General features: G+C 32.0%; 2 protein-coding genes across 3 annotated transcripts; both read right to left on the reverse strand.

The window, feature by feature from the left end:
• Nucleotides 1-1,745: 1,745 nt before the first annotated feature.
• LOC134705777 (oxidoreductase NAD-binding domain-containing protein 1-like) lies at nt 1,746-4,741 on the reverse strand. The gene is made up of 3 exons (XM_063564495.1): nt 4,493-4,741; nt 3,785-3,872; nt 1,746-1,771 (listed from the first exon to the last, which is right to left on the reverse strand). The coding sequence occupies exons 1-3, from the start codon at nt 4,694-4,696 to the stop codon at nt 1,746-1,748; spliced, it is 318 nt and encodes a 105-aa protein (XP_063420565.1). The 5' UTR covers nt 4,697-4,741.
• Nucleotides 4,742-12,814: 8,073 nt separating this feature from the next.
• LOC134707290 (uncharacterized) lies at nt 12,815-15,215 on the reverse strand. 2 transcript variants are annotated; one of them, XM_063566937.1, is made up of 4 exons: nt 15,071-15,215; nt 14,508-14,924; nt 13,969-14,147; nt 12,815-13,474 (listed from the first exon to the last, which is right to left on the reverse strand). In XM_063566937.1, the coding sequence occupies exons 2-4, from the start codon at nt 14,710-14,712 to the stop codon at nt 12,977-12,979; spliced, it is 882 nt and encodes a 293-aa protein (XP_063423007.1). In that variant the 5' UTR covers nt 14,713-14,924; nt 15,071-15,215; the 3' UTR covers nt 12,815-12,976. The 2 variants fall into 2 exon arrangements, with proteins under 2 accessions (XP_063423007.1, XP_063423008.1); XM_063566938.1 differs by lacking the exon at nt 15,071-15,215 and having other exon boundaries at nt 13,969-14,285; nt 14,508-14,778.
• Between the last annotated feature and the right edge of the window lie 424 nt (nt 15,216-15,639).

Here is a 15,639-nt window from a genome sequence, read left to right on the forward strand (position 1 = left end):
GTTGAATATTAATCCTCTCAAAAAAATGTTTGAAGAAATTTTCTTTTTATTTATGAAATTTCAAATGAGAAAAATTTAACCCAATTTTTTATTCACATCCCCCTTTCCCTTATTCCAAAACTAATTTCAATTAAAATATTCTAATGGAGTTTGCAACAATTACTACTCATTTAAATACATGATGTAAAAAAACTGCTTGTTATCACTGAATGGTAAAGATTATTTAAATTTATCAGTTGGTAGTAAAAAGTGAATATACATTGTATATTGTATATAACAAAGATTTAAGTTGATTCTGGACAAAGAAAGATAACTCCATTTAAAAAAAATTCTTGCAGATATTTCTTGCTCACTATACTGGACAAAGAAAGATAACTCTTAATAAAAAAAAAATTTGCTATTTCACAATATTGTGAAATTAGATATTTCTTGCCATTGCACAATACTGTGCAATTGAAAAGACTTGCTATTGCACAATACTTAATATAATAATTTTAGATCCTGATTTGGACCAACTTGAAAACTGGGCCCATAATCAAAAATCTAAGTACATGTTTAGATTCAGCATATCAAAGAGGCCCAAGAATTTAATTTTTGTTAAAATCAAACTTAGTTTAATTTTGGACCCTTTGCACTTTAATTTAGACCAATTTTAAAACTGGACCAAAAATTAAGAATCTACATACACAGTTAGATTTGGCATATCAAAGAACCCCAATTATACAATTTTGATGAAATCAAACAATGTTTAATTTTGGACCCCGATTTGGGCCAACTTGAAAACTGGGCCAATAATCAAAAATCTAAGTACATTTTTAGATTCAGCATATCAAAGAACCCCAAGGTTTCAATTTTTGTTAAAATCAAACTAAGTTTAATTTTGGACCCTTTGGACCTTAATGTAGACCAATTTGAAAACGGGACCAAAAATTAAGAATCTACATACACAGTTAGATTCGGCATATTAAAGAACCCCAATTATTCAATTTTGATGAAATCAAACAAAGTTTAATTTTGGACCCTTTGGGCCCCTTTTTCCTTAACTGTTGGGACCAAAACTTCCAAAATCAATACCAACCTTCCTTTTATAGTCATAAACCTTGTGTTTAAATTTCATAGATTTCTATTTACTTATACTAACGCTATGGTGCGAAAACCAAGAAAAATGCTTATTTGGGTCCCTTTTTGGCCCCTAATTCCTAAACTGTTGGGACGGAAACTCCCAAAATCAATACCAACCTTCCTTTTGTGGTCATAAACATTGTGTTTAAATTTCATTGATTTCTATTTACTTTAACTAAAGTTATTGTGCGAAAACCAAGAATAATGCTTATTTGGGCCCTTTTTTGGCCCCTAATTCCTAAACTGTTGAAAATAAAACTCCCAAAATCAATCCCAACCTTTATTTTGTGGTTATAAACCTTGTGTCAAAATTTCATAGATTTCTATTGACTTAAACTAAAGTTATAGTGCGAAAACCAAGAAAATGCTTATTTGGGCCCTTTTTGGCCCCTAATTCCTAAAATGTTGGGACCAAAACTCCCAAAATCAATACCAGCCTTCCTTTTATGGTCATAAACCTTGTGTTAAAATTTCATAGATTTCTATTCACTTTTACTAAAGTTAGAGTGCGAAAACTAAAAGTATTCGGACGACGACGACGACGACGACGACGACGCCAACGTGATAGCAATATACGACGAAAATTTTTTCAAAATTTGCGGTCGTATAAAAATGTTGAGCAATCACCCCCAGTCAGTACTAAACATTCCTTCAAGACATAGAAACATGTGTTATAATTTCATAGAGATTCAAACACTTAAACACAATTGTTTGTAAACTACAACCAGATGCTCCGCAGGGTGCAGCTTTATACGACCGCAGAGGTTGAACCCTGAACGGTTGGGGCAAGTATGGACACAACATTCAAGCTGGATTCAGCTCTAAATTTGGATTGTGATTAAATAGTTGACACAGCATAGTTTTCTGACACAGAATGAATGTGGTCTAATGAACTTTTTTGAAAAAAAATTTGCCTTTGAACAATTCACTATGCTTTTGAATAATAATCCTCTCAAAAAAATGTTTGAGGAAATTTTCTTTTTATTTATGAAATCTGAAATGAAAAAAATTGACCCCCCCCCCCCCAATTTTTTTTTCACATCCCCCTTTCCCTTATTTCAAAACTGATCTCAATTCAAATATCTAATGAAGTTTGCAACAATAACTACTCATTTAAATACATCATAAAATATTAAAATGTAAAAAAAGTGCTTGTTATCACTGACAATGACTGAATGGTAAAGATTGTTTTAATCTATCAGTTGGTAGTAAAAGTGAATATACATTGTATATTGTATAAAACAATGATTTAAGTTGATTCAACTACTATTCTGGACAAAGAAAGATAACTCCAATTGAAATCCAATTGGAATTTCTTGCTATTGCACAATATTATGCAATTAGATATTTCTTGCTATTATGCAATACTGTGTAATTGAAAATATTTGATTTCTTGCTATTGCACAATACTGTTACTGTGCAATTGAAGATTTCTTGCTATTGCTGAATTTATAACTGTGCAATTGAAAATTTCTTGCTATTGCACAATACTTCATATAATAATTTTGGATCCTAATTTGGACCAACTTGAAAACTGGGCCCATAATCAAAAATCTAAGTACATTTTTAGATTCAGCATATCAAACAACCCCAAGGATTCAATTTTTGTTAAAATCAAACTAAGTTTAATTTTGGACCCTTTTGACCTTAATGTAGACCAATTTGAAAACGGGACCAAAAATTAAGAATCTACATACACAGTTAGATTCGGTATATCAAAGAACCCCAATTATTCAATTTTTGATGAAATCAAACAAAGTTTAATTTTGGACCCTTTGGGCCCGTTATTCCTAAACTGTTGGGACCAAAACTCCCAAAATCAATACCAACCTTCCTTTTATGGTCATAAACCTTATGTTTAAATTTCATAGATTTCTATTTATAAATACTAAAGTAATGGTGCGAAAACCAAGAAAAATGCTTATTTGGGTCCCTTTTTGGCCCCTAATTCCTAAACTGTTGGGACCTTAACTTCCAAAATCAATACCCACCTTCCTTTTGTGGTCATAAACATTGTGTTTAAATTTCATTGATTTCTATTTACTTAAACTAAAGTTATTGTGCGAAAACCAAGAAAAATGCTTATTTGGGCCCTTTTTTGGCCCCTAATTCCTAAACTGTTGGAACCAAAACTCCCAAAATCAATCCCGACCTTTCTTTTGTGGTCATAAACCTTGTGTCAACATTTCATAGATTTCTATTCACTTAAACTAAAGTTATAGTGCGAAAACCAAGAAAATGCTTATTTGGGCCCTTTTTGGCCCCCAATTCCTAAAATGTTGGGACCAAAACTCCCAAAATCAATCCCAACCTTCCTTTTGTGGTCATAAACCTTGTGTTAAAATTTCATAGATTTCTATTCACTTTTACTAAAGTTAGAGTACGAAAACTAAAAGTATTCGGACGACGACGACGACGCCAACGTGATAGCAATATACGACGAAAAAATTTTCAAATTTTGCGGTCATATAAAAATAATTGAACTACTGGTTGAATTTGTAAATATGTTTTGAGTAAAATAACGTACATGTATTGCCTGACTTTTATAATAGTGAAGTAAAATAACTGACATCAAGTTTACTGAACTAAATAGTAAAGGATAAACCGTCCATATACTTTGATTTATAAAAAACCAGCTCATAAGTCTGCCAGTAAAACTTACCCTTTAAACCATTACTAGGTTCTGCCTGAGTTACAAACAATTTACATTTGACCTTATTGTTTACAGATACTATCTTTTCTATCTCATTCTACAATAAATAGGAAAAGAAAAATTTTCAAATGTTCTAAAAATAAAACAGTTTAAATCAAAATTTGACCCCCAAAAAATACTGTGCAATTACATTATATAGTTAAATGTAAGTAAAATATAGTTTTTGTAATTTTCACTACAGTTGGCAAATTTGTGTTCTTCCCTCGCTGGGATTCAAACTCATGCTATTTGGATATCGAGACTGCTTGCAGATATGCAAAATATTAATCGTAAAGGATCGTATAATACAGTCACAGAAAAATATATATTTAATTCTTAGTCTATATTTACTTTCCTAGACCAGTTACTTAATTTTTGATCATCAAGGTTTGATTTGATTGTCCTCTGAGTTCTTCAATGGTCAAAAATGTCCTTGCCTTCCTGTGACCTAACAAAAAAAGTGCTCATGTCTGATAACACCTCACAAAAAGAGTACATTTTCTAAAAGGTTTTTTAAAGTTTGAATACAAATCTTGTAAATCCTAATAGAAATAGGCTGGGCCAAAGCATCTTCTGCAATGCAATATATTTCTATACTACTGGTATAAACAATTAAATTTTGTATATTGTAATGAAAGGTGAATTAATCAACAAAATTTAATTATTTGCGTACAATACCTTACAAATAAGTTCCTCTTGTTTAGCAGCACTGTACAACAATAATACTTTCTGTGGTATTAATGTGTCGCCTTCAAGGTTTCCTTTTTCCTTTAAGGATATTAAATCTCTGACATGGTACAATATACTTAAAAGGGGGTTGATACCAATGCCACCAGCTATCAGCAAGAGATCATGGGGTGACTCTTGACACACTAGGGTCATAATAAATATCCCCACCAACTCTTAAATATACTTTGGTACCTTCATAACACTGAAATAAATACAAAGTAGAATATAAAACTAATGCACAAAAAGTGATTTGCCTGTCACAATCTATCATTGTAAAATAATGGCTAGTTCTTCAAGAAAAAATCATATTTATACAAAGGAAAGTCCAATGCTACTTAAGAAATAATTGATGCAAGCTATACTTTATTGTATCAGACCACAGATGAATTATCACTTTGTGATTGATTAAACGCCGTCACATGGTGACCCCCTATGAGACCGTATGGGGTTAGTAAGTTTCATATGGGGTTCATGACGCGTTAATGGCGACATCATCTATTAATGTTGTTGTGTTTCATTGTTTATTTTTCAACAAAACGCCACAGAAAAAGTCTAGCGTCCGATAAATTTGTTATACAGTTAACTACTGACCCCCTATGGATCCATAGAGGGTGAATAAAATTCATAGGGAACTCAGCCTCCAGTCTCACCACCTATGGATTTTACTAACCCTCTATGGATCCGTAGGGGGTCAGTAGCGAACCATATAACTTATAGTAGTTCTAACATGGGTAGGCATTATATTCGTGATTATTTTTGCCCAGGTGATAGTGAGGGCTAAAAAAACATGAGTATAATGCCTACCCATGTTAAAACTACAATAAAGTATAGCCTGCATCAATTATCCGATTCTAATTTGGACAATTAATGTAATTTCTATGTCCGATGTGTATGAGGGTAAAGCGATTGTGTAGGCTCTTCCATGAACCTCCCTCATAGTTTGTAAAGAAGCAAACAGCTGGCACTGTGATTTTTCAGAGGGAGGAGTTTTTGAACAGCCAGCATGAAGGGTCAAATATGTCAATTTCAGAATGCAACACATTACAGTCATAATTAATGAATTAGTAACAACATGTGCATCATTTAAGAGTTTGAAAGTGTTTTAAGTTAATAAAATATATCAAATGCATGCCAATTTGATGAAATTCTGCAGTAGTCAATAGACACATGTGCAAAAACAAATTATTGGATTTAGAGCATGGGTTAACGGTTTATTCATAAAGCGAAAGAAGCACGTCATATTAGAATACATAATAACTGAATACTAGTATGTTAAAATACTTGACTTTGTTTAGTAAGGCCAGGGTTTTTTTAATTTGTTGGTTTACAGATTTTCCCCATGAAAAAGTCGGGTTGGTCAGTCAGAAAAAAAAAGAAAAAAATATCTTTCAAGACAGAAAAATATGCAAAATAAATATATATTTCACCTTTCTAACAATATGTTTGTTATGCTATTTTGTCATCTTTTTTATATTTAAAGTTCGATGAAATTCTATTGCTTAGCTGTCATAAACATCGTATGACATTCTTATAATTACCTGTAAAAAAAGGGGGGTGCACGGACAAAGAAAAATTAAATCGTCATTTCACAAACAAGAAAAACAGATTTGCGTACCTCTTACCCATTGACCAACTTCTGAGGCCTGCTACTAATGATCCAGACAACAATGATAGTTGTGTCATATACCATTGTGTAGATAAATCAATTTAGATTTACGGCACATTAAGTTTAAGTAGGTTTGACAACCGAGACATAAAAAAAATAACGGAAATTTGGGACTGGGTGTCATTTTTCAACCAGATGCTCCGCAGGGCGTAGCTTTATACGACCGCAGAGGTTGAACCCTGAACGGTTGGGGCAAGTATGGACACAACATTCAAGCTGGATTCCGCTCTAAATTTGGATTGTGATTAAATAGTTGACACAGCATAGGTTTCTGACACAATGAATATATTCAAATGAACTTAAAATTTTTGTTTTCTCTTAGAGCAATTCACTATGCTGTTGAATATTAATCCTCTCAAAAAAATGTTTGAAGAAATTTTCTTTTTATTTATGAAATTTCAAATGAGAAAAATTGAACCCAATTTTTTAATCACATCCCCCTTTCCCTTATTCCAAAACTAATTTCAATTAAAATATTCTAATGGAGTTTGCAACAATTACTACTCATTTAAATACATCATAAAATATTAAGATGTAAAAAAAACTGCTTGTAATCACTGAATGGTAAAGATTATTTAAATTCAGCAGTTGGTAGTAAAAAGTGAATATACATTGTATATTGTATATAACAAAGATTTAAGTTGATTCTGGACAAAGAAAGATAACTCCAATTAAAAAAAAATTTTGCAGATATTTCTTGCTGACTATACTGGACAAAGAAAGATAACTCTTAATTAAAAAAAAATTTGCTATTTCACAATATTGTGTAATTAAGATATTTCTTGCCATTGCACAATACTGTGCAATTGAAAAGACTTGCTATTGCACAATACTTAATATAATAATTTTAGATCCTGATTTGGACCAACTTGAAAACTGGGCCCATAATCAACCAGATGCTCCGCAGGGCGTAGCTTTATACGACCGCAGAGGTTGAACCCTGAACGGTTGGGGCAAGTATGGACACAACATTCAAGCTGAATTCCGCTCTAAATTTGGATTGTGATTAAATAGTTGACACAGCATAGGTTTCTGACACAGAATGAATGTATAAAATTTTTGTTTTCTTTTAGAGCAATTCACTATGCTGTTGAATATTAATCCTCTCAAAAAAATGTTTGAAGAAATTTTCTTTTTATTTATGAAATTTCAAATGAGAAAAATTTTACCCAATTTTTTAATCACATCCCCCTTTCCCTTATTCCAAAACTAATTTCAGTTTAAATATTCTAATGGAGTTTGCAACAATTACTACTCATTTAAATACATCATAAAATATTAAGATGTAAAAAAACTGCTTGTTATCACTGAATGGTAAAGATTATTTAAATTTATCAGTTGGTAGTAAAAAGTGAATATACATTGTATATTGTATATAACAAAGATTTAAGTTGATTCTGGACAAAGAAAGATAACTCCAATCAAAAAAAATTCTGGCAGACATTTCTTGCTTACTATACTGGACAAAGAAAGATAACTCTTAATTAAAAAAAAAATTGCTATTTCACAATATTGTGAAATTAGATATTTCTTGCCATTGCACAATACTGTGCAATTGAAAAGACTTGCTATTGCACAATACTTAATATAATAATTTTAGATCCTGATTTGGACCAACTTGAAAACTGGGCGCATAATCAAAAATCTAAGTACATGTTTAGATTCAGCATATCAAAGAGGCCCAAGAATTTAATTTTTGTTAAAATCAAACTTAGTTTAATTTTGGACCCTTTGCTCTTTAATTTAGACCAATTTTAAAACTGGACCAAAAATTAAGAATCTACATACACAGTTAGATTTGGCATATCAAAGAACCCCAATTATTCAATTTTTGATGAAATCAAACAATGTTTAATTTTGGACCTCGATTTGGGCCAACTTGAAAACTGGGCCAATAATAAAAAATCTAAGTACATTTTTAGATTCGGCATATCAAAGAACCCCAAGGTTTCAATTTTTGTTAAAATCAAACTAAATTTAATTTTGGACCCTTTGGACCTTAATGTAGACCAATTTGAAAACGGGACCAACAATTAAGAATCTACATACACAGTTAGATTCGGCATATTAAAGAACCCGAATTATTCAATTTTGATGAAATCAAACAAAGTTTAATTTTGGACCCTTTGGGCCCCTTTTTCCTTAACTGTTGGGACCAAAACTCCCAAAATCAATACCAACCTTCCTTTTATTGTCATAAACATTGTGTTTAAATTTCATAGATTTCTATTTACTTATACTAACGCTATGGTGGGAAAACCAAGAAAAATGCTTATTTGGGTCCCTTTTTGGCCCCTAATTCCTAAACTGTTGGGACCGAAACTCCCAAAATCAATACCAACCTTCCTTTTGTGGTCATAAACATTGTGTTTAAATTTCATTGATTTCTATTCACTTTAACTAAAGTTATTGTGCGAAAACCAAGAATAACGCTTATTTGGGCCCTTTTTTGGCCCCTAATTCCTAAACTGTTGAAACCAAAACTCCCAAAATCGATCCCAACCTTTCTTTTGTGGTCATAAACCTTGTGTCAAAATTTCATAGATTTCTATTAACTTAAACTAAAGTTATAGTGCGAAAACCAAGAAAATGCTTATTTGGGCCCTTTTTGGCCCCTAATTCCTAAAATGTTGGGACCAAAACTCCCAAAATCAATACCAGCCTTCCTTTTATGGTCATAAACCTTGTGTTAAAATTTCTTAGATTTCTATTCACTTTTACTAAAGTTAGAGTGCGAAAACTAAAAGTATTCGGACGACGACGACGACGACGACGACGACGACGACGACGCCAACGTGATAGCAATATACGACGAAAATTTTTTCAAAATTTGCGGTCGTATAAAAATCTAAGTACATGTTTATATTCAGCATATCAAAGAGGCCCAAGAATTTAATTTTTGTTAAATTAAAACTTAGTTTAATTTTGGACCCTTTGCACTTTAATTTAGACCAATTTTAAAACTGGACCAAAAATTAAGAATCTACATACACAGTTAGATTTGGCATATCAAACAACACTAATTATTCAATTTTTGATGAAATCAAACAATGTTTAATTTTGGACCTCGATTTGGGCCAACTTGAAAACTGGGCCAATAATCAAAAATCTAAATACATTTTTAGATTCAGCATTTCAAAGAACCCCAAGGTTTCAATTTTTGTTAAAATCAAACTAAGTTTAATTTTGGACCCTTTGGACCTTAATGTAGACCAATTTGAAAACGGGACCAAAAATTAAGAATCTACATACACAGTTAGATTCGGCATATTAAAGAACCCCAATTATTCAATTTTGATGAAATCAAACAAAGTTTAATTTTGGACCCTTTGGGCCCCTTTTTCCTTAACTGTTGGGACCAAAACTCCCAAAATCAATACCAACCTTCCTTTTATAGTCATAAACCTTGTGTTTAAATTTCATAGATTTCTATTTACTTATACTAACGGTATGGTGCGAAAACCAAGAAAAATGCTTATTTGGGTCCCTTTTTGGCCCCTAATTCCTAAACTGTTGGGACCGAAACTCCCAAAATCAATACCAACCTTCCTTTTGTGGTCATAAACATTGTGTTTAAATTTCATTGATTTCTATTTACTTTAACTAAAGTTATTGTGCGAAAACCAAGAATAATTCTTATTTGGGCCCTTTTTTGGCCCCTAATTCCTAAACTGTTGAAACCAAAACTCCCAAAATCAATCCCAACCTTTCTTTTGTGGTCATAAACCTTGTGTCAAAATTTCATAGATTTCTATTAACTTAAACTAAAGTTATAGTGCGAAAACAAAGAAAATGCTTATTTGGGACCTTTTTGGCCCCCAATTCCTAAAATGTTGGGACCAAAACTACCAAAATCAATACCAGCCTTCCTTTTATGGTCATAAACCTTGTGTTAAAATTTCATAGATTTCTATTCACTTTTACTAAAGTTAGAGTGCGAAAACTAAAAGTATTCGGACGACGACGACGACGACGACGACGACGCCAACGTGATAGCAATATACGACGAAATTTTTTCAAAATTTGCGGTCGTATAAAAAAATGTTTATTTTGGGCCCCCTTTTTTTTGCCCCCAATCCTAAACTAAACAAAATCAAGCCCAACTTTCCTGTAGTGATATTGAACCTTCTGTTAAAAAAATTATAGAGATTCATTCACTAAAACAAAAGTAATTGTCCAGAAACAAAATGAGTCTTGGGACGATGACACAGACGACATGATACCATTATAGGACGCAAAATTTATTTTTGCGGTCGTATAAAGAGCTGTCAATAACTGAGAGTACTCTCTGATCTGTATTTAGTGTTTATGTTGTTGTTCAGGTGTTCAAGTGTCTAGATACATCCACTCGTTGTTTGTTCGATATATTTCTATATTGTTTCCATGTGATGAGTTATGCATCTTTCAACTGATTTTGAAGTTTGTTCTCATGTTGTACTGTTACACCACTGTCCCAGGTTAGGGGGAGTGTAACATGTTGAACCCCTCCACATTCTAAATGTGTTTGTCGCAAGTTAGGAATCTGTGATTCAGTGGTTGTTTTTTTGTTTCTGTATATCATATTGGAAATGTGTATATTGTTTAGTATAATTTGTTCTTGTGTTGTGCTGCTTCACCAATGTTTAAGGTTAGAGCACGTCCATCAAACATATTTTACCCCACCACATATTATATGTGCCCTTCCAAAGTCAGAAGCCTGTAATTCAGTGGTTGTCGTTTGTTTATTTGTTCATAAATTAGGTTGTTTGTTTTCTTTCAGAGCCTTTTTAAGCTCACTAGGCAGTATTAGCTTTGATTATTATTAAAGACCTTACAGTAGCTGTAGTCATTAATTTCTGTGTGGTTTGGTCTTTTGTTGGGAGTAGACTCATTGGCAATCACACCACATCTTTCTATTTATATGATAGAAATTATATCATAAAAATAAACATTCTGTCAGATTTTCTCTGCAGTTACCAATAGACTAAACTTGTAATTTTCTCTCAATATTCATTAGGGATGTCTGTCATATTTGTTGGCATTCAGAGTCATCATACTCATAATGACATTACAACTGTATACCTAATGTTGAATGTGACCAAGTATGGTTAAATTTAGCCCTGACTGTAACTTCAGACTCCAGTGGAAAAGATATTTGTCAAAAAAGAATGGACATTAAAGTGTCGAAAAAAAGCTCAGAACTTGGCCTGTTGAATCAGTAATGACCTAAAGATGCAAAAACTTTTTATCTAAGTTTTTTATGTTGTATTTAGACAGTTTTTACCTTGTAAGGATGGACTGCAACAAGTCATTTATGTTTGTATTTCTTCCTTATCGCAGTCTACATACCGGTACTCATTTTGTCAGAATAAAAACTAACTATATATTCTAACATTTTAACATTTTTATTCAGTTTTCAATGATAAATAAATCTTAAAAATGAACCTGCCATTACATTGTAACAAGATAAAATCTATTACCAATATAGGTAAATAATAAATAATGAAGTGTACCATATGTAATATGATCACGGTCACCAATACATTTTATTTGTACTATTAGAGTCATCTCCCATTGACCATGTCACCATACATTATTCCTGAGTGCCATAGTTACAATGTATATATTTACAGGTATGAAAAGTCCAGTGAAAGCAAATATTTATTATTATTTCAAGAAGTAAATTTTCTTTAATCAAATGGCCAAAACTTAATGTGTGATGTCTTAAAGATTTTCACTCAATCTAAATTCATTTGTAAAAAAAATCATTAATAATTAAGTAGGCTTTGTGTTTCTTTAAAGTCAATTTGAACAAATAGTTTCTTCAAAGTTGTTTCCAAGTGATTGAACAACCTATAAACAAAGTGTCTTATAAAATAAAGTTAAAAATATTCCCCAATGTGACCTTATTAAATTTTGAAACCTAAAATAAACTTGCAAAATATATGGCAACAAAAACTTAACAAAATGATAATATAAACTACTCTAACAACACAGGATTTAGGCATTTTTAACATATGTCTGCCATTGCAATCCTTTCTTTATAAATCAAATGACAACACAAAATTCTATATCATGATGATGCAAAAAATATTCTCTACATACATGTACAGAGTGTTTCTCTAAAATGATGTTGACAAAAATAATATATATATTCACTTTTTATTTGATTTTTTTTTCATATTCTGAAATTTATTTCATACAAATATGTACTGTACAATGAATTATAGAGAATCAATAATGCGTTTAAACATGATGACCTTCTGATGCATGAGGTCAAATTGTGATTGTTTCTCAACACATAAATCTTTTTTTTATATATTAGTATAAAATCTTTTTTAGTGTATGATAATTGTCTTCTTTAATTTTTTTTTTTACATATAGATCTACCTTCAATATAGGTAAGTTATCAAACAAGCAATACCTACAAAATAGGTAATTATATCAAACAAACAAACAACCTCCTATAATACATACAAGTTATTAAAACTCTGATGATTACTTAACAATTTTTTCTTACGTTTTCAACTTTTATACATACAAGTTAAACAATGATGATAACTTGACAATTTATTCTTATGTTTTCAATCTTAATACATACAAGTTAAACTCTGATGATTATTTCACAATTTTTTCTTACATTTTCAACCTTTTTAATTACTACACAATCTTATATGATTTCATGACTATTTCACAATGAAACAAAACATGTTAAACCACAACAAGCAGTTCTCAAGATACAAAAGTACCATAACTCATTCAGATCTCACAATAAAGTTAACTTTTCCTTACTTTGCTGCTAACTTTTGTACAAGCAAAGTTTTCATTTCTTTAGCCAATATTTCCATTTCTGCAATTCTTTCTCTCAATTCTGCATTTTTAATAACCAAACAATTTGCTTCATCTTCCATATTAACAAATTTCATCTTTCTGGTTTCTCTTGATCGTCTGGAAGCAACATTATTCTTGTTTCTTCTCTCACGGTACTTTTTATCTGGAGTGACTTTCGTAGTGATGATCTTTGATGTAGAAGTGGATGCAATTATAGCATTTTCTATCTCAGTATCAAGTGAAGGAGAGAGGCATGGTTTCTTGGTGACATAGTCATGATCACTGTATTGATGCCAGTCTATGTCATCAATGTCACGCTTCACTGACACTGGAGATACCACTTCTTCACAGATGACTGAATCCTCTGGTACTGGTTCAACCATGAAAGGAGTATTGGATAAGGGTTCTATTTGTATAACATTCTGTACCTCCTCCGTTTCCTCTAATGGTTGTTCCTGAAAACAGATCAACACATTAATTTTTTTATAGCTAAAATAAAGCTAGATTTATAAAATTTCTTGATCATACATTTATGGTTGTTTTTTTACACTTGTACTTTTAAACAGTCAGATGATTCATTGTTTGTCATCCAATACATGTATGACCTTTGGTTTTCCAGTTTGAATGGTTTTACACTAGTCATTTTGGGGGTTCTTTACAGCTTGCTGTTTGATGTGAGCCAAGGCTATGTGCTGAAGACTGTTCTTAAACCTATAATGGTTTACTTTTATAAATTGTGACTTGGATGAGATGGAACTCATACCACATCTTCTTATATCTAATTATTATAATATGGATTCACATTTTGTCTGAGTTTATAATTTGTGAGTGTGCATTTGTTATTGTAAATTGAATATTCATGTTCAAAAGCTTGATTTATAGACACTTTAATTTACAGAAAACATAAAGATCTAAGTAATAATGTTGAGAACAATAAAACATTACTTACTGGTAACAGGAATTCAGACAGATCCATGAAGCTATCAAGGAAATCATCCTCAGACATGGTATGGGCATCGACTGGCATGTCAATACCCAAAGGGAAGTCCATATCCATATCTTCTAAGGAAAGGCCTTCTTTTTTTATTTCTTTTAAATCGGTCATGTCCATGGTCATGTCATTCCACTCTGAAAATATGAAATTAACATTACATGATCTGCCCCTGCAAAACTTCCTTCTGTTCCATTTCATCTGTCAAACTCTCAACCTCTTTTTGTCATCTTCAAAAACTACTTTTTCTTAGTGTACAAGTAAAGGATACAGACCTAGGCAATTCAAAAACAAATTTAATTACAAAATGCATTTTTAATTTTTTTTTTAAATCTAGTATGTTTTTTTTGGCTATTTTTAAATGAATCAAGTAGTGTTCTAATAGAGTCTAGTCCTAATAAAAAATTTTTTTTACATCATTTTAATTTTTTTAACAAATGCATATTGTACATTGGATATGTTAATTCTTATTAATGATTTATAGTAGTAAAATATACCTTTGTCAAATGGGCCACTTGATTTTTGATCCAAACGTAGTGAAGTCATGGAAGTGTTGGGCGTCGTGTGTAGCATCTGTATCAAGTCCCAATCCAAAGACTGTTCCTTCTCCTCCAGAATATCTGATGTCCAACAAGTCCACGAGTTCGTCCAGGTCTCTTGGGGCTCTGCCCCTATAGCCTGTGACTGTGGCACTGAAGCCATTTTGCTGAGTTTTACTGTCGTCCGGTCCGTACATGGTTTAGAAGAGTCCTGTGTTAAAACGGGGGTCTTCTGGTGTCGAATCTTGGCAGTTAAACGCCTAACTATTCGGCAGAAATCTGCTCTTTTCCTCGGGTCTAAAAGATCCCTTCGTCTTGACTCAAGTCGCTGAGGACTTTGGCTTCGTGTTTGGCTTTTGCCGGACCTGGCCGGGACTGAAAGAAAATAGAGAAAGAAATAAAACCTGACCAATCGATTCGATATCTTTGACTTTGAGTCATATCGCGAAAATATTGTTTTTACTGTTCTTTGATCAATTCGTTTTCGTATAGAAGTGTCCCCCATTACTATAAAATGTTACCTTTAGTTGGGTACTGTGTTTCTTGTTCTTACATTCGTCTTAATGCCGGCTATTGCGCGAACATAAGCTCTTATGGTGCAATACTTTCTAAATTAAGATATGATGAAAAGTATAAAAATACTACCCAATCAGATTGCTCTATCTCTATCATAATTTCTATTTTTGTATCAAAAGAAACCTCGGAACTTGGCCTTTATCATTCATTGGTACGAATACACCCGAGAAATATCCGCGAAACGTCATGTGAAAATTTTCTCCCATGTGACAAAAACGGAACACAATTACGGCCAATCCAACAATCCTACAAACCGCAACTTGTAATCACATTTATGATAATTTTACTTGAAAGTTCTCGTTTTTACTTTGACGATTATTGTTCAAAATTAAACGTTTCCCCCGATTTTTAGTCAATGATGTTCTTTAAAGGATAAAAATTTCAAATTTTCATAAAATGAACAAATAAAGTTTACGACTGTAGGTGAAATAACGGAACAGCCAACCTTTGATCCCCTAGCAGCCAATGATTTGTTTGTAAACAAAATAGGTATTTGCCTATGCTATTTCAATTG

Source organism: Mytilus trossulus, chromosome 2 (genome assembly GCF_036588685.1).
Source record: "Mytilus trossulus isolate FHL-02 chromosome 2, PNRI_Mtr1.1.1.hap1, whole genome shotgun sequence".
Classification (NCBI taxonomy): Eukaryota; Metazoa; Mollusca; class Bivalvia; order Mytilida; family Mytilidae; genus Mytilus; species Mytilus trossulus.